This window comes from Equus quagga, chromosome 8, assembly GCF_021613505.1.
Source record: "Equus quagga isolate Etosha38 chromosome 8, UCLA_HA_Equagga_1.0, whole genome shotgun sequence".
Classification (NCBI taxonomy): Eukaryota; Metazoa; Chordata; class Mammalia; order Perissodactyla; family Equidae; genus Equus; species Equus quagga.
The window spans coordinates 127,226,819-127,245,237 of NC_060274.1; the positions used below are offsets into that span (position 1 = coordinate 127,226,819).

Here is an 18,419-nt window from a genome sequence, read left to right on the forward strand (position 1 = left end):
TGGTGACTTTCAGGCGAGTGTCATTTCAGGGCTCCCATCAGGGCACGAGAGGGGCGGACAGAGATGCCGGCAGCTTGTATAGATGTAAAATATTTTATTTGTAAATGGTGATCTTCTAAATCTGTGTCCACAAATTCCAAAACCCATAACACTCTGTATACTTCAAAAATTCAAATTTTGCCAACATTAGATACTATTATACAGAACAGAAAACAAAACAAAAACCCGGTAGGACAAATACTGGTAGGATGTCAGAATATTGTACAAGAGAAGAAAAATATTCAAGAAACAAATTTCATACAGCTATTTATCAAGAGAAAAATATATACAATTGATTTATTCTGTAAGATAAAAATACATCATGCCATATACATTACAAGTTCAGAACTGCATCACTGAATCTGCCGACAGCTTACAGCCCACTTGAATTGTGCACAAAACTTCATTTTATACTCAGCCTGTGAAGTGTCAGTACCAGAATTTTAAGTACAAAATAAAAAGCTAACCTGGTTCGAAATGCTGATTAAGTTTCTACAAGCAAACACAAAACAGTGTGTTTTTTTAATTAAAGAAATGTAAACAAACAGTTCATACAAACACATTTTAAAATTACATCTTCCAAAACCCTATTGCCGGCGTCCTGCAGCTGCAAGCACAATCAATCTCTCCTTTTTTTTTCATTTTTCAAACTTTTGTGTTAAACAGAAGGCTAGAGAGTTAGACTTGAGTTCCTGCTACATGATCCTAGTACGTTTACATGATTCTTGTGGCTTGAAACAAAGTTCTAATCAAAACTACTTTTGCTGAAGAAAAATTCAGCCTCCATTTGGGTGTATTTTTAAGCAGTTATTCACAGTTATCACAAATTGTAAGCACAAAAAACCTGACTGAGGAAGTAGGGATGCAACAATATAATATGAAAAATTAGTTCCAATTACCAAAACAGCTATAAAAGTGGGAGCCGCAGCGTACACGCGCTCTGTCAGAAGTCAGGTGTAGAAAACAATTCGGTACGAAGAGCGTAGTTTCAAAAAACCCCACACACTCTAGGTTGGAATTTTGGTTATTACGTAATTAAATGGCGTAGTCAGTCACACAGTCATATTGTCGCATCCCCAGGAACGTTTATAAGCACCGAGCTGCTGCAGCGCCTGGGAGCATTTGGTCAATAACTATCTTTATACTGTATTTTTTTCTCAAAATATTTACATATTTGTACAAAGTAACAGAGTTTGTTAGTTCTGCAACAGCAGCAGCTTGGCTTTCTTCTAACTTTTATTTAAAAATAGCTTCATTCACTTATTCAATAATAAATACAAAAAGTTTCTCTTATTTTACAGAAATCAAAAACTACAATAAACTGACTCATGGAATCAAGTATTTAAGTGTATTTTAGTGCAAGTTATTATCCCTTAGCTCTATCCCTAAGGAAGTCATTTCAGTACATTCCTTGTTCAGTGGTGTCTACTTTATTTTAAAAAATTTTTAAATTAGAGGGCCTGCCCCTTTTCAGATAAGGCCGTGGCCAGCACTTTGGACGTCTCCCTTTCGCTGGTGATTTCAGTCTTACATTCATAGGAAGGCCCCTGCCCTGGGGCAGGACAGCCGTCGGCTCTTTGCCCCAGTAAAAGTTTCTCCTTAGTGAGACTAAAAAAACAAAACAAAACAAAACAAATCCCACCCACAAAAAGAAAAAAGAAAGAAGGAAAAAGAAAAAAAACAAAAGTGCTGGACCGTCTGTAATTCTGGCTGACCTCAGCAAGGCCAGGAAAGTCGCTTCCGCCAGCTCTCGGCTCCTGGTGCTTCTTTAACCTAAAGGACTGAGGAAATCAGAACTCCCAGAAGCTAGTCTTCAAAGTCATAAAACAGAAAACAAAAGTATCTTTCTGTCTGCCAATCCAAAGGGCGTGTTGGATCGCTTCTTCCTAGGGACAAGCCGCCGCTCAGACAGCAAGGAATGCATTTCAGTTCATCCACTTCCTGCAGTTCACAGCTCCACAGTGACACGGAATCTTGTGCTGGTCGTCCTCGAAGTCAAACTTATAGTCATAGCAAAGCTGCCACAGCAAAGACACAGGGTGAGAAAGGCCCGCCCCGCCCCAGCCGCCCAGCGCTCAAACCCAGCAAACACAACAGATGCAAATGAAAAGACTGACTCGCCGAGGCTCCAAGGGACCCGGCGGGAGACGGGGAAGCTCGGAAAGAAGTGAGGAAACCAGCAGGGCCATGCTTCACCCGGGGCCCAGGGGGACGCATGAAACTGGGAGGCAGCACCTTTAGGCCGAGCCAGATCTAAGGAAGGTGCATTTCTGCCACTCCTGCCAGCCACCCCGCGCGCACAGGCCACCAGCAGGCCCGCTCAGTGCGCTGAGACCCCAAAGGCTCCCCTCCTCCTCCCCTGCCGGCCGGGCAAGTTTGACAGAGACCACAGCCCCCACCAGCCAATCTTTCTCCTCCTTCCTCTCTCCTCCCTTAAAAGAGTATTTGCAAGATGTCTCTCTATTTAGGGGTGACCCAATTATCAACATCGCAGACCAACCCCGCTGTCAAGGTGTGGGCGCCGCACGATGCCCGTGGTACAAGCCTCACCCCGCTTACCCCTGGACCCCAACCCTGGGGAATCTGACCCTGAGGCTCGGTAAGGTCCCTCTGATTCAGATATCCTGGGACACTATTTGGAAAGACTCCTTTCCACACTGAAAGGGAATCCAGCAGTGTTTATTGAGGGCTGCTTCTCTTCGTAAGGATTCTACTGCCTTTTACTAGGTATTTACTAGGTTCTTAGTGAGGAAATTATTTTCTCCATTTCACATAAAAGGAGGTAGAGGCTTGGAGAGGTTAAGCGACCTATTCAAGAACACTCAAGGGGGAGCGGGCAGTGCGGCCTGCAGCTCAGTGGGGTCTCTGTCTGTCCCAGCGCCAGGTTACCCCACCCCCGAGGGTCCCTGGCATCATGCTGGGGTTCTCACATCTTTCTCTTAAAGTTACTTCGAGCTGTGCAAAATGGGCCTCATGTCAATTCTTGGTTTAAAAATGGGAATTCCAAAAAGACCAAAAAATACAAGTATAATCCCACAGTTGTGTGCACGAAGGGCTGGCGGCTCTAACAAAGTGAAGACCTGCAGGCTGCACCCCCCGCACAGGGGTGTGTGCTACAGAAACCCACAGCCCCAGATCTAGGGCAGCTGGCACCCTTCGAAACGTGTGATCACACTGTGAAAGGCGAGAACCCTAAAGGAGGCGCTCGAGACTACGGTCATCTCGACAAGTGACGTGCTGGGCCACAGGCCTCTGTGAGACCAGAGAAACAAATGTCGAGTTCAGCATTTGAAGCAAAGAAAAAAATAATAAAACAGCCAGACTGTTTGAAAACGTGTTGACGTGAAAAGCCTGTAAGTGTGTACTGATCCTAAGTGTGAATACAAGCAATCTGGAGCCACACGGCGCCCCCAGTGTGCTGCCCGCAGCCTTAGGTGATCTCGCGTGAGCCATGTGTTCCCGGAGACCACGGAGGTAACAGTCCCTGCTGTTCTCCGTCATCAGCTCGACGACAGGCATACTCTTTACAGAGACGGATCCTGCCAAACTGTGACCAGGAGTAGGGGGAAAAGAAGGAGCCTGAGACATGGGAAACGATGCCACACGAGTGACGCAGGGATGCGGACTGTGGAACAGAGAATGAGGGCCTGGGGGACTGGCATCTAACACTTTCACTGCTGCCATGTGGAAGAAAGTGTGGGAAGGTGAAATACAACACGCTGGCAAAGTGTGACTACCACGAGGAGAATTTTCCTAGCAATAAAGAAGGGGAAAACAACTGAGCCAGTGACGTGTACGATGGAGGGGGCTCCACGCAGGGACGTGAACCCAGCAGACACGATCCCACACTCTTACCTCTTCTCCCTTCTGGATTCTCCGATTGGAGCTGATGATGATTTTGTGTCCTCTCTCAAAAGTCACCACTTCCGCCACACAATTAGGGGCACATGAATGGTTGATGTATCTGCAAGCCACCATTTCAGAAACTATTGTGAAACAACTGGGAGAAGCTTTAAAAACTCTCAGTTCCTAAGGAAGACTTCTTCCTAATTACATTTCTACTTGCCCATTAATAGAACAATAAAAATACACAATTTTAAATAAAAATTCTTTTCAAAACCTAGGTGCCCTGAATTTTTACGACTAAGGGACTAGTGAGCACACCGCCCATGGAGCTTCAGGCCTCCCTGGCCAGAGCCGCCCTCTCACCTCGCAGGCCCTCCCGTGAGCGTCGCGTCGATCACGTGGTCGTTGTCCATGCGGAACATGTACACGCCCCGGTTCTGAAAGAGCAAGAAAGCCCCTCATGTCCACGTCCATGTCCATCCACGTCAGGAAGGCCCAGTCGGAAGGGAACTGAGTGAAACACACCCCAACCACACTCGCCGTGGATGTCACACTAACCACAGTTGTGACATTCACATGGTCTGAAGGGAGGTCAGTAACTGGCAGGGAAAACTGGGCTCATCGATCTACAGTTATATCTACACACATAATAACACCGATGGATGGGAAACAAAATACAAGAATATCCAGGTACAGCTTTTGCTCAAAATTGACCCTAGCATGAGAGTCAGCTGTGGCCCTGGCTTTCAGGGGTCTGGACGACATGGGGACAGACAGAGGACGGCTGTGGCACTGACCTGAGACTCATAAAGTTTCTCTTTTCTGTTTGCTACTTCATTTCGAATGATAGTCCCAATATATTCAATGACCATGGTGTGCTTCTCGATGTCTCTAGCAGCATACAGGCCCAGTCCCTGCAAAAGAAAGTTCGTATAAACCACAAAACACTTCAATTCCTCGGACCACAAATCTGCATTCTCTTTCACACAAGGATATTACCCTTGGGTCATGCCAAAAGCCACAACGAAGATTTCACTTGAACTCAAGCAATCTTTTTTTTTGGTGAGGAAGATTGTCCCTGAGCTAACATCTGTGCCCATCTGCCTCTATTTTGTATGAAGCATGCCTCCACAGCACGGCTTGATGAGCAGTGGGTAGGTCCATGCCAGAGATCCTAACCCGTAAACCCTGGGCTGCCGAAGCAAAGCATAGAACTTAATCACTGCGCCAACCAGGCTGGCCCCTCAAATGATCTTTTTAATTGAATATGTATCCTCTGAAACTTGAAGACTAGACAATCTTACCACTGAAAGCCATGCCATCACTACCTTGTTTTTGTGTCTTTTATTTACAAAGTTAACACTGTTGACTGCCTAGCCACGTTTTTATCAGGATATCTTATCTTCCATGTAATATCATGCTGAGATCCCACCAACTAATAAGCAGGGTGATGGCGTCTGGTGTTTATTCTATCCCACTGCTGTCTCTAAAAGGACTGATATTAACAAGCTTAATAAACCAGAAATAAGGCTTACTGAAGGGATTATTAATAATACTAGAAACGGGTTACAGATTTGGCTATGGGGTCCTGGAAGCCAGGACAAAAAGGAAAAACAGGGAAAGTCACTTTGCTCTAATTATCAGGAAAGTTGGAAAGAAATGAAGTCCTTGGGAAAGGCACTGTTTTTCCCTAACGTAAAATTCGAAGGCTGCTAGAGAAATGTACAGGCATCTGAGTTGGCTACACAGGGAGCCTCTCTCTCAGCAGCTCGCACTGTCTATGCTAGGAGCCTAATAGTCACATACTGTATGTACCACTTAAACTTTTTTGCACGATATATTCTGGAAAAATAACATACTAAGCAAATATGGATAATTTCCATGAATATTTGTATTTTCTTGTCCCAGTTTGAGTTTCTGCATTCTCCACTAAAACTGAGCAGACGGCGGCAGGGGAGAGGGAAGAAAGACGCACAGGTGCTCCCTGGTGTGCTACCCCAGGCCCACAGCCCCTCGGGGCACACAGGACACAGGGCCTGTTACAGGTTTCGGTATGTGAACCGAATTACCTTCTGAAAAACAGAGTTATGCAGTTTATCTGTTCAATTCCAGATATGACTCACAGGTGAACAGAACACCAACAAAGACTATGTATGGAGCTCAGTACAGCTGGTACAACAGGTAAGACCAGTGGAAATCAACAGAACCCAGAGAGATCACGCACACGTGGAAGGCAACGTCCAGTGGTAGGTGGTGTGAAAATTCAGTTTGACATGGATGGCTATTTACCAGATGCTGCTTCAGCAACTGGTTATTCAACGGAAGAAAATACAAGTGTCTTAAACATAAAAAATAAAATTTCTGGGGCTGGCCCCGTGGCCGAGTGGTTAAGTTCGCGCGCTCCGCTGCAGGCGGCCCAGTGTTTCGTTGGTTCGAATCCTGGGCGCGGACATGGCACTGCTCATCAAGCCACGCTGAGGCAGCGTCCCACATGCCACAACTAGAAGGACCCACAGCGAAGAATATACAACTATGTACCGGGGGCTTTGGGGAGAAAAAGGAAAAAATAAAATCTTAAAAAAAAAATAAAATTTCTGAAAGAAAAAGTCTATGAGACTATATATACGATCTTGTCTTAACCAAGCCAAGAAGCTATAAAAAATTACATGTGTTTGACTATAAAAATTAAAGCTGTTCAAAGAAAAAAGATACCGTATTTCTTGGCAGGCAAAGGACGTTTTGTAGGGGAAAATATCTAGTAGTGCAAGTTCTTACAAATTGAAAAGTGGACAAGGGATATGAATATGCAGTTCACTGGAGAGCAAACCCAAATGGCAAAGATGAAAAGCTGCTCCTTCCTCAGGAGGCAGGATCCGCAGCTGAGACAGCAGGCTCAGCTCACGCTCGCCAGGCTGGCGCAGAGATATGAGGGTGGTGACACTGCAGACGGGAGACCAGCAACCCGCCTCACACACCGCAGGAACACATGCATAGTAGCCTTTTAAAGAAAATTGGCCACATCCACTCAAATGAAAAGTGCATACACTTTTGTACAGAAATCTTATTTTTGGAAATATACCCCGTTGGAGTGAAGCTATCAATATGTGGGGATAAACTGTACAAGATATTGATGGGAACACTGTAAACAAACAAAAGTAAACTAAATGCTCATCAGTGGTGTAATGGTTTGGTTAATTACAGGTCACCCACATCGTGGAACGGCGCACAGCGATCAGAGAATGCAGCAGAGCCACCGCAGGTTATCTAGTGCACTCCTGAGCACTAGTAGAAAAGTGTATATGACACAATTCCAGTTTCATCTGTACACACAGCTATGTACACATTGTTAAGATAGTAGCACAGAAAAAACAGAGGCTACACACTAAATCATCGGCATGCTTAGCTGGGAGGCAGGTGGAACGAAGGATGAAAAAAGATGATCAAACAACGAAAACTCACAAAACGCTTCAGGTTAAAGATGACAGACTGAACACAGGTAGTGGAGCAACGATTAAAATGACAGTAAGGGAATAAAACCAACACTGGAGAACAGGAATGGTAAAGAGTGAATGAGGGGCCGGCCCCGTGGCCGAGTGGTTAAGTTCGTGCGCTCTGCTTCAGCGCCCCGGAGTTTCACCGGTTCGAACATGGCACCGCTCATCGAGCCATGCTGAGGTGGCATCCCATATGCCACAACTAGAAGGACCCACAACTAAGAATATACAACCATATACCGGGGGCTTTGGGGAGAAAAAGGAAAAAAATTTTTTTTAAATCTGAAAAAAAAGAGTGAATGAGCTCTTTGGAAACCCTTAAAATGGAAAAGTGATAGATCTAGCAGAGAAGACAGACACACTGCCAGGAGCAGAGAGAGCACTCACTTCCCCAAGAATCTGAGAGAGGCTCCGGTCTCAAGGCAACCACAGAAAGAAGAGAAAGAGGCTGTATTCTTGTGAATACAAGAATACAATGTGAAAACAAGAAATCAAATTGAATGATCAAGAGCAGAAAGGGCTCTTAGCTGATATTTTAAAACACAGAAGAAAGATTAACAGATAAAACAGAAGTCTCAGAACAAGGAAGAGAATGAGGAAACCAAAAACAGGAGGAGGACAAGAGGACTGAGGGGAGAGAGAAATCCTTTCGGGAAGGCGCCAGAACCACCTGGGGTCCCCTCAGAGGCTGGAGTCAGTGAGGCCGGGCCTCCAGCCTTGAGGTCTCAGCAAGTCCCCAGAAGGTGCCGATGCTGCCAGTCTGGGGTCCACACTGTGAGACCCAGGCTCTCAGAGGTCCAGTACTTGTCTCTAGGTGCAAACAGAAACAGGTAGGAACTTGCAAAAGAATTAATACAAAAACATTTCTCAGACTGAAGGCCACGTTGCTCCAGGTTGAAATGGCTCAAGTCAGGAAAGCAATGAATCAAAATGACCCTAACCCAGGCACATTTTTGTAAAATGCCCAAATATCAAAAACAGAGAAGATCCTGAATCTTCCAGAGGAGGAAAAAGGTTCCAAGGAAGGAACAAGAATCGGAATGAGTACAGACAGTGGACTATAGATGGGTTTATATATTTGGAAGAGATGGCACTGGCTCTGAGTGGGACCTGATGGGAGGAGACAGGCGGGTCTGCAATGGTGTGGACGAATGAGATGCTAGATTAAAGCGGGAGGCAGAGCCTGAGAGTGGATCTGAGAACTTTGTAGAGGAGGGTGGGGGACTGAAAAAAAACACAAGAGAACTTGATTGACACCTTGGATCCGGGTGTATGGAAGCCAACGTACACTAGTCGATGGTGACAGCACTCTGTAACGTGAGGATCCTGAAGAATAATCAGGCTTAGGGACTGAGGAAGTTTAGCAAAGTGAGAGCTTTCCAAGTCCCTTCTAGGACATGCAAGGGGAGACGCTGAATAGGCATTTGGTCCTTGAGGTCTGCAGCTCAGAAAGAATGGACTACAGACAAAAATTTAAATGCTTAGCGTATGGATGGCTTTATCTGTAAGGTAGTCCACAATCTATCCACCAGAATATATAATGATTTCATGAAAAGGCGGCTTCCAAAAGATAACTCTCAAAATTGGAGCACCTTTTGAAAATATTTTGTGTTCTTCACTTTGTAAGTGCGTGAAATAACTCTAGTGAGCTCTCCACAAATCCGGTATGTACAAAATACACTGCTCCCGGCTCCCCATGAGTTCTCATCAGGATGCAAAGATGTGGACTCCAAAAGCTGTCATCCCACTCGGGGAGGGGACGCATCCTGCTCCAAGACTATGCGCTGAACAGCTAGTGTTACAAATGCACACGATTTGATACGATTTCGAAAATGCGATTCCCTTCCTGCAGCCATGTGAAATCCTTTTTCACATACTAGATGTCAGTATCTTCTGATTGCCAGATCCTGTTGTGTCTCTCCTCTCCCTGAGGACCATGTATTTCCTCACCTGAATCCGAGACCGGGCCAGATACACATTGGATTTCCATTCCGTCTTCATTTTCCGGTACTGCGATGACTTGGAGTGCACGAACTGCTTACTGTAAGGTGCGTTCAGTTCCCCAGTGACTGTGCTCTGAAATGACTTTGAGGTGCTGGTGCTGTTCAAGGTGTGAGGCCTGCAGACAATGGCATATCAACAGAAAAAAATAAAAGGAAAACTGAAGATATCTCTGAATAAGGCCTGAAGCCAGGCTGATTCAAATTCTTACTGACAGGAACATACATGGAAAGCTGCCTAGCAGAGCCACACGGCGAGTTCTCTGATGTGGTCAGGCACAGACACAGCCAGAGACAGCAGGGTTTGTAAGCAGCAGACAGATCAAGCACAAAAAACCACGAATACGCCTAGAAACCCTGGGCTGTACTATGTGAAGTTAAAACAAAATACCTTAACACAAACCTCTTGACATGGGCACTCATTTTAGGTTCAGAACGGGCACAACCTGTGGGGTTAACGGCGAGAGGAAGTTCCATGAGAGGATTGCGGCCATATCGAAAGGTGTAGTTCTCGCATGCCTCGACCCCAGGCAGCTGGAAAGAAGCAAAGAGACGAAAGGTAACCCGCTTGGCTGAGACCTCAGGCTCTGCTGAGCTGGCCACAGGATGGGCCAGCTCGAATTTCAAAGGGGATAACTTGTCAACATTTTCAAAATGTTGGTAACAAAATGGTCTTTACATAATTGGCCTGCACTCAGATCTTTTTAAGTGTGAATACGCAAATTCAGTTTCAAAACAGAACTTAGGAAGCTGGAAATGCTCCTTGAAGAAAAAGATTAACCCACAGGACAACCACATACCAACCAATGTGCACGACTGTGGGATTTTAGGATCAGACTGTTCCAACCTTTCCAAACATGGGGAGGGTACTAATTCACAGCTTAGTCCGATCAGCTAGGTTAATGCCAACATTTATATCTTTGTTCGGAATTTTTAAATTAAGTACAGTTAAAAGGCATTTATACGGTTTACTTTCTTAATCGTTTCTCACTTGTTTCAGTTTGACTGTGATGTGACAGTGTTCTCTCTCTCAATGTCCTGGGAGTACAGGTGGTAGCTTAAGGTTTAATTGTAAAATAATCTATATGTTAAAGACCTTTTCTAGAATATATTTCTTGTGAACATATTTCTCTAGAGACATAAAAGATACATATCATTTAGGCAAGTCTCTATACCAAAGGAGGCAACTGGGCATATTACTCAACGGCTTCTGGGGTGCCCTCTGCCTCTCCAAAGAAAACTCATCAATGATTTCTTATTCTTGAAGATAATGCCTTATAATCATGCAGTTTTCCAGAAGCACTGTGTTTAGATTCGTTGGGCCATGCTTGTCATTGTATGAGATCACAGACGTTAGGGGAGACCTAAGTGCTCCTGGTATCCGACTGACCCTATGACGAGGGCAGGAAAGTGGCCAGAAACGCCCCGGGTCAGGGAGTGGGCACACTAACGCTGGGGAGCACAGGAGAGCTCGAGGAAGCAAAGCGGGGAGGACCCTCAGCCGCCCAGCGTGACGGGAAAACAGAGTGCGGCGCCTCCCCCCTTTCAGAGAACCTGCGGCTGTGGCCCCTCACTGAATAGACGTTAGCTTTACTGAGGCCTCCGTGGAATCACGGACGCGTCGTTTTCTCGGAGAGAGACAGGAGTTAACCCACAGGCCAAGTCACCACCTCCAAGTCTCCGGGCTAGTACAGCACAAGTTAAGTGTGCCACAGCGGCCACACTGAGCAACACCGCGTGCACCCAGGAGAGTCCCCACGTGGAGTCCTGCTCGAGGCACTCACTGATTCAGCTATCCGCGCCACTGCCGAGACGGTCAAGCCAAACAGATCTTCTCCTTTCAAATATGCTGGGAAAAGCTGGAGCATTTTAGATTTCTTTCTCACACATGCCACAGGCTCCAAAATTTTATCCCAAACACCTGTATATGGACAAAAACATATAGATTTTCTATGACAGACTTGCTCTCAGCTCAATAGAGAGGAAAACAGGATGCAGTATGACAACAGGAGCGAATGAGGACTGACCACTTGCAGAGACTTACCAGTTTCCAAGTAAACCCTGGTGGGCAGTGATCTAACAAGCCTGGTATTACCTGCTTATCAGACAGCAGCGGTTTATTTTAAAGACTTTATGAAATTTTGGGGAAAAGAATATGTTGCATTAAGGAAATGAAACAATAAAAGTGGAAAAGTTTAATGTAAGTGAAGTTAATGCAAGCAGTCAACTCATTTTCATACTGGCCATATAACATATTAGATTTTCAAAGGATTAGTCCGATCAGTAATTGCTGTAGATATGTTCCTTTCCTCTCAGATTTAAATTAAAATATGAAATTGCTATTTCCATTGGAATTATCTTTAGAGCATTTTCATACATATTTTTAAACTGCTAAACTTTAAAAAAGCAGTTCCCCATTTCTGCATCAATAAAAATGGCAATCTACACATCTATGGACAGCTAATCTTTGACAAAGGAGCTGAGGGCATACAACGGAGGAAAGAAAGTCTCTTCAACAAATGGTGCTTGGAAAACTGGACAGCCACATGTAAAAGAATGAAAATCAACCATTCTTTTTCACCATTTACTAAAATAAACTCAAAATGGATCAAAGACCTAAAGATTAGGCCTGAAACAATAAGTCTTCTGGAAGAGAATATCGGCAGTACACTCTTTGACATCAGCTTCAAAAGAATCTTTTCGGACACCATAACCCCTCACATGAGGGAAACAACAGAAAGAATAAAATGGGACTTTATCAGACTAAAGAGCTTCTTCAAGGCAAGGGAAAACAGGATTGAAACAAAAAAACAGCCCACTAATTGGGAAAAAAATTCACAAGTTATTTATCCGACAAAGGGTTAATCTCCATAATATACAAAGAACTCACACAACTCAACAATAAAAAATCAAACAACCCAATTACAAAATGGGCAGGGGACATGAACAGACATTTCTCCAAAGAAGATATACGGATGGCCAATAGACACATAAAAAGATGCTAATCATCAGGGAAATGCAAATCAAAACTACACTAAGATATCACCTTACACCTGTTAGAATGGCAAAAATATCCAAAACCAAGAGTGACAAATGTTGGAGAGGCTGTGGAGAAAAGAGAACCCTCGTACACTGTTGGTGGGAATGCAAACTGGTGCAGCCACTATGGAAAACAGTATGGAGATTCCTCAAAAAGTTAAGAATAGAAATACCTTATGACCCAGCCATCCCACTACTGGGTATCTATCCTAAGAACCTGAAATCAGCAATTCCAAAAGTTCCACGCACCCCTATGTTCATTGCATTATTCACAATAGCCAAGTCATGGAACCAACCTAAGTGCCCAGCAACTGATGATTGGATAAAGAAGATGTGGTATATATATATACAATGGAATACTACTCAGCCATAAAAAAGGACAAAGTCGTCCCATTCACAACAACATGGATAGACCTTGAGGGTATTATGTTGAGTGAAATAAGCCAGACAGAGAAAGACAAACTCTGTATGACTCTACTCATAGGTGGTAGTTAACATATGGACAAAGAGAACTGATCAGTGGTTGCCAGGGGAAAGGGGGTGGGGGTAGGGCACTAGGGGTGAAGTGGTGTACCTACAACATGCCTAATAATGATGTACAACTGTAATTTCACAAATAAAAAAAAAAAAGCAATCTAGGATTAACTCCAGAGGTCAAAATTAGTGTCTAATTTCTGCTCTAAATTTGTTTAGTCTCTGATGCTCCTGAGATGAGACAATGTACACACGATGCTCCACAGATGGCTCCTGCCTACGAGCTGACAGTGAGAGGGTCCCCACAGTAAACGACAGGCAACGCTCATCTACGAATCGTTCTACTTATTTTATCAACTCCATGTTCAAATACATATTCTGATTTAGAGTGAGTCTAGCAAGTGTCTAGAAAACTGAACAGCAGAGAGAGCAAGGTACAACAATACCAAGAAGTTAACATAGATAGGTATTTGTAAATGAAAAATCCACATCTGTTGTTATGAAATATTAAACAAACATGAGAAAAAACCGGAAATATTGACATCAAACATTCATTAGCTTAAGATTAAATAGCTCTGCAGAGCATACAAATGGTGGCTCTTACCTTTGGGTGAGCTGTCGCTTAAGACCAGATCTTCATGGCCCTGCTCCACAATTCTGATCACGAACAGCGGGCGCCCGTCCTTCTCCTCGATGGAGCACAGATAGCGACAGCGCCTGTTGGCATAGCGTGTGCTCCAGTACAGTCGGCTGGCTTCATAGCCAACAGGAAACAGCGCTTTAGAAGAATGGAATGCTTGCATCTGTTGTGGCAGCAACTGACCAATCGTGTGGAAGATGAGGCTTCCAACACGAAAGGTGTGGTCACGCTCCCCGCGCTGCACGATGCTAGCAATCTGTCGCACCTCATCCCGCTGAACATAGACCCGCCTGAAGACTGCAAAGTAACTTAATTCCTGCTCATGAATGCCCTTTGGTTTGTGCAGGGGACAAAGCATAGTTTTATCCTTAAAAAACATGCATTGTGCTTTAATGGCGCAAGTAAAGTGATAAATGTTGGTGCACCGGAACCTGTGGCAGCCACTGGTGGCGCCCGTTTTATGACAGAAGACACACTTCATTTGCAGGCCTCTCCTCAGAGCCAGTTCCACATTGATTAAGGCGCCAGCCTGGGTCTCATACACCTCCGTGGACCACAGAGCACAATTCAAGTGGACCCACAGATCTAAGTCAAGGTTGAGCAGCCTTGCTGGGCCATCTGTCAATCCGTCACCTTCTTCATGACAAAAGCAACACTTCCGATAGTCTTTGGGCACGGGATCAGGTTTAAGGGAAGTGCCTAACTTCTTCAGAAATTCATCTATTTCATCCTCACAGGGTGGTGTGAATGTCCCCTTGGGGATTACAATGTGAATGCTCCACTTCTTCCATTTCATTCCTCTCCACTTTTTATTTATCGGCCTACAATCTTCAAAACCACCATGGACAGTTCTTAGCCGAGGCTTTAACTTGACTGTCACCTTAAGCTCATCTGGCTTTGCCTCCACTTTGGCTGCTTCAAAAGCAGGAGGGAAAGTGATGGGAGGTGATGCCGGGGGAGAAGCTTTTTCCTGGAGCTGCGGGAGACAATGCACATCTAAAGTGGAGATGTTGTTACTGTACTGATGAAATGCTTTGGAAGGTGTTTCTTTTATAGGTGACTGTGGCAACGAAGGAACAGATTCCTGTGCAATAAAAAGAAATATGAAACAGAAAAGTAATTCATCAGCCCTAAATGCAATTCTTATTAAAACAAAAGGCACAGCAATAGGGTTTTAACAGGGTGTGTGACTCTGGGGGGTAGGTAGGAGAAGGGTCTCTAAGTAAGTGGTGAGGACTCACAGACAGCAGAAGTTGATGCCGGACGGCCAAGGTATTTAAGTATCGTGAGAGGGCTTATGACAGTAGGGCACTGTCTGTGGATCCTGCCCAGGCCTTCTCTACCAAGCTGTAACTCCTGAGAATATTCTGCTCTTAAACCTTCTTGGACACCCCTCTTTCTAACCATAATAAAGCCAGAAAAATCAATGCTGTCCAGGAGCTAGCTAATTAGCTAATTTTTTTTCCCCCTGAGGAAGATTTGACCTGAGCTAACACCTGCTGCTAATCTTCTTCTTTTTGTACGTGAGCCACCACCACAGCATGACCACTGACAGACAAGTGCTGTAGGTCCACACCCAGGAACTGAACCCGGGCCACCGAAGTGGAGTGTGCTGAACTTAACCACTAGGCCCCTGGGGCTGGCCCAGGAGCTAGCTAGTTTAATTTGTACAAGGGAACAGTGGTTTTGTTAAACCAAATAAGAACTTAGGAACATAATCTTCTATGAGTTTATCCCTACTCTCTGAAATTCCTGTCTGTTAATCTTAGGCTTAATTAATCGGCGTAAAAGTGGAAGAAGTCCCTTGATAACAAACAAATGATATTCAGCTTTTCTCGGAGGCTGCCCAGGCCTGATCCAACTGCTGAGAGAGCTGAGGGAGAAGCTCCAGTAGTTTCTCTTTAGGTACAGAGTATCGTAAACTAACAAACACCAAACCCACAGGTTCCCCTCTTCTCATGCACCCCAATCCTACACAGTACCTGAAAAGAAACATGCCTCATATAAAACCCAGAAGCAGGCAGGACCTTTACACTGACGTGACTGTCTGGTCAAAGAAGAGCCCCTCCTCTCACACAGGCTCATGTACTCTAATTCAAAGTCTAAGGTTATTTGGCATATAGCTTGGATCTCATTATCCTCAGGACCACTGCCTGTTAAAAAGAAAGACTCCCTAGAACCTTCTTCCAAGAAAGACGCAGGAGAGCAACGATCTGGAGGGAGGCGTGACTGGCAGTATTACTGACGGGAAAAACTTCCTTCAGGGCAAACAGACATATATCCTCCACATCGACTACACACTGAGATACTTAAATCACACAGAATCAGGTAAAGCAGAACTTTCCCACCGTGGGATGAGCAAAATACTTTCTCCCCAAAACACATGAACAGACTTAAATTGTGTTTGTGAACAGGCTTTCCCATTGGAATAAGATCAACAAAAGCAGTATTTTATGGTTGGATTAAATTAAGATATTTGTAGTTAAATAAGTAAAATTAAAGATTTTAATATTAGTGTTTTATTCAATTCTGAACTTTTGAGATATAATTTAAGTCTACCCACTCTTCTCAAGTAAGCAGAACTTACTCAATTTGAAATGGCAACATGCATACAAGTTCTTCATAAACACTCTTTCTTGACTAAGTGGCATCTGCTTAGATTCCCTCGACAGAGAGCTCTCTGTTTTCTTCACTAAGTAGCCCCAGAAGACAGGGCACTCATTACATTGTTGGTTAACTAAGATTGTCCTAATTTTACCTTGCTTTCTGAGTTTTTTGCTTGTGCAGTTGATGAATAAAGAAAAAAGCAGTTATTACTACAGAAGACAATGTCCTTCTCCACTCTATTGGAGCTTTCTCGAGAATCCTGAAAAGCAAAGAAAAATGTGTGGGAATCTCCACAAATCAAAATTTAATAAAAATAAGATCTATACATTGCGGTTTTTTATGTTATATTAAAAGTGAAAGCAGCTATCTTAAGAGTAAAAAAGTAACCATGTGCCAATATTTAGCACATAATAATTTAGCCACAGAGAAATTTACAAAAATTAACTTTACTATCCATATTTCACTCTATTTAAAAAACAGGGGTTCTCATAACGTGCAGTTTAACAGTCTGCTGTAGCCATCTGGCTTTATGCTCGAGCACATCCAACACATGCTGAGGTACCCCCAGGAACTGTGTCGCGGGCCCCCAAGTGGACTCCTCCTGCTGCCGGAACAGAGCATGTCCTGGACACGGCCAGCGGAGGCAGGCGCAGCGGTCAGGGAGGGCTGTCAAGGTACCTTGTTCACAAAGGCGAGATCTCTGAAGGTTTTCCGCACGCCACTTCCAAGAATAACCACTTTGCAGTGACAACACCACTGTGGTCTGAGTGCAGCGCTTTCTGCGATACCGTGACCAGAATCCTTATATCCAGAAAGACCTAAAGGCAAAAGACCTTTTTTAGTGATTAAAACTAACCCATTACACAAGGCGGTACATGGTGTAAAATTGTGTTGTATCAACTTACTATAACATGGTTCATTTAACTTACCTTATATTATTATTAATTAATAAAAACCTTATCTTCTAAGCAACGGTTATGGGCCATCTATTACGCAGATGGCACTGGGGTACAAATAAAGGAACACACCTGTTCTCAAACAGCTGGGAGAACAATGCTAGTATACAGGGAGGACGGAGGAAAACCAAATCACCACCACATGTTAACACTCATGCTCAGTGCAAAGTGAGTCAGGTAGGCAGGGGTAGAGATATTGCTTTTGCTTGAAGGTTAAGACAATACAAAAATGTTTTGTGAAAGATGAAAAGGTGTCGGTTCAAGAGTCTTAAATAAGTGTGATTTGGAAAGTCAAAGAGGGATGAGGAAAGTTCCAGGGCCAAATAAAAACGTAAGTCAGGACTCAGATTAGAAAGCCTGAGGCATACTCAGAGGGCATCATTCATGCAGGGTGTGAAGGCAGTAGGGGAGTGGCAGGGAAAAAATGAGTGTTTCCGAAGCAGCTAGAGGCTAAGAGTTCAAAATCCAACACAGGCAACTCTCAGGGAGCACTGAAAGCTGAGAACTGAGAAGCTGCTGGGTTCTAAGAGCAGGGTAAGGACAGAAACAAGTGAGAGAAAGATGGGAGGAAGCAGGGGCGAGGATGGGACCAGACCAGTGAGATGGGAGGAGAGCTGCATTAGCAGGTCTGAGCAAACGGCCCACTCCCTCAGACACGGGGAAGGCCTGAGCGCATCCAGGGGAGAAAAGAGCCCTGCCGAGACAGGGCTGAGGCACAAGAGGAAAGGGAAGAGGAAGGCGTAGAAGCAAAGGAAAAGAAGGTTAATTTGCCAAGGGTTACACATCAACGTGACCTGTTATCTGCTAAAAATTAAAGTTAGATTTTAAAAAGAGAATAAGCTCATCTTTTGAGTCGAGAATGAATTAGGGGTTAACAAAATGTAAACTAGCTCACCATTGCTTGTTGGAGGAAATGGTACATTCGGCTGCTTCAGCCGGTAAGAGCTTGCTAATCTGGGAGGTTTTGCAGATCCTGGTGGAGGCCCACGAAGAAATAAATGCTGTCGATACTCCACACCCGGGTTTACTCGGTGGCTGTTGACCAAACCCATGGATGGAATGTCTGGAGCATTACTAACCTCATAGCTATTAGGAATTCGGACGTGAAGAAGGTCGGAAAATGCAGCCACAACACTGCTAATGTTCTAAAACAAAGCGCAAACACTGTGTTACCCACCCACAAGGCAGCAGTGAACCCCCGAAGAAAAACTCACACTCAGATAAACGTTATCTGCATACACATATTGCAGGCAAATCCAACAACTTTTACTTAGACTGACTTAGAGTCTCTGGGAAAAAATTTGTTTTAATGGACCAATATCCA

The 18,419-nt window shown here is 44.3% G+C and overlaps 1 protein-coding gene across 1 annotated transcript in view; it reads right to left on the minus strand.

Annotated features, from left to right (window-relative positions):
• Window positions 1-310: 310 nt before the first annotated feature.
• KMT2C (lysine methyltransferase 2C) overlaps window positions 311-18,419 on the minus strand; it is a 267,769-nt gene continuing 249,660 nt past the window's right edge. Inside the window, exons 51-61 of the mRNA XM_046670589.1 lie at window positions 17,991-18,240; window positions 16,818-16,957; window positions 16,291-16,398; window positions 13,497-14,616; window positions 11,164-11,300; window positions 9,771-9,913; window positions 9,330-9,498; window positions 4,683-4,799; window positions 4,249-4,322; window positions 3,895-4,003; window positions 311-2,057 (exon numbers count right to left, since the gene is read on the minus strand). Of these exons, the coding sequence (XP_046526545.1) occupies window positions 1,965-2,057; window positions 3,895-4,003; window positions 4,249-4,322; window positions 4,683-4,799; window positions 9,330-9,498; window positions 9,771-9,913; window positions 11,164-11,300; window positions 13,497-14,616; window positions 16,291-16,398; window positions 16,818-16,957; window positions 17,991-18,240 (2,460 nt within the window). The 3' untranslated portion in view covers window positions 311-1,964. The remainder of the gene's footprint in view (window positions 2,058-3,894; window positions 4,004-4,248; window positions 4,323-4,682; window positions 4,800-9,329; window positions 9,499-9,770; window positions 9,914-11,163; window positions 11,301-13,496; window positions 14,617-16,290; window positions 16,399-16,817; window positions 16,958-17,990; window positions 18,241-18,419) is intronic.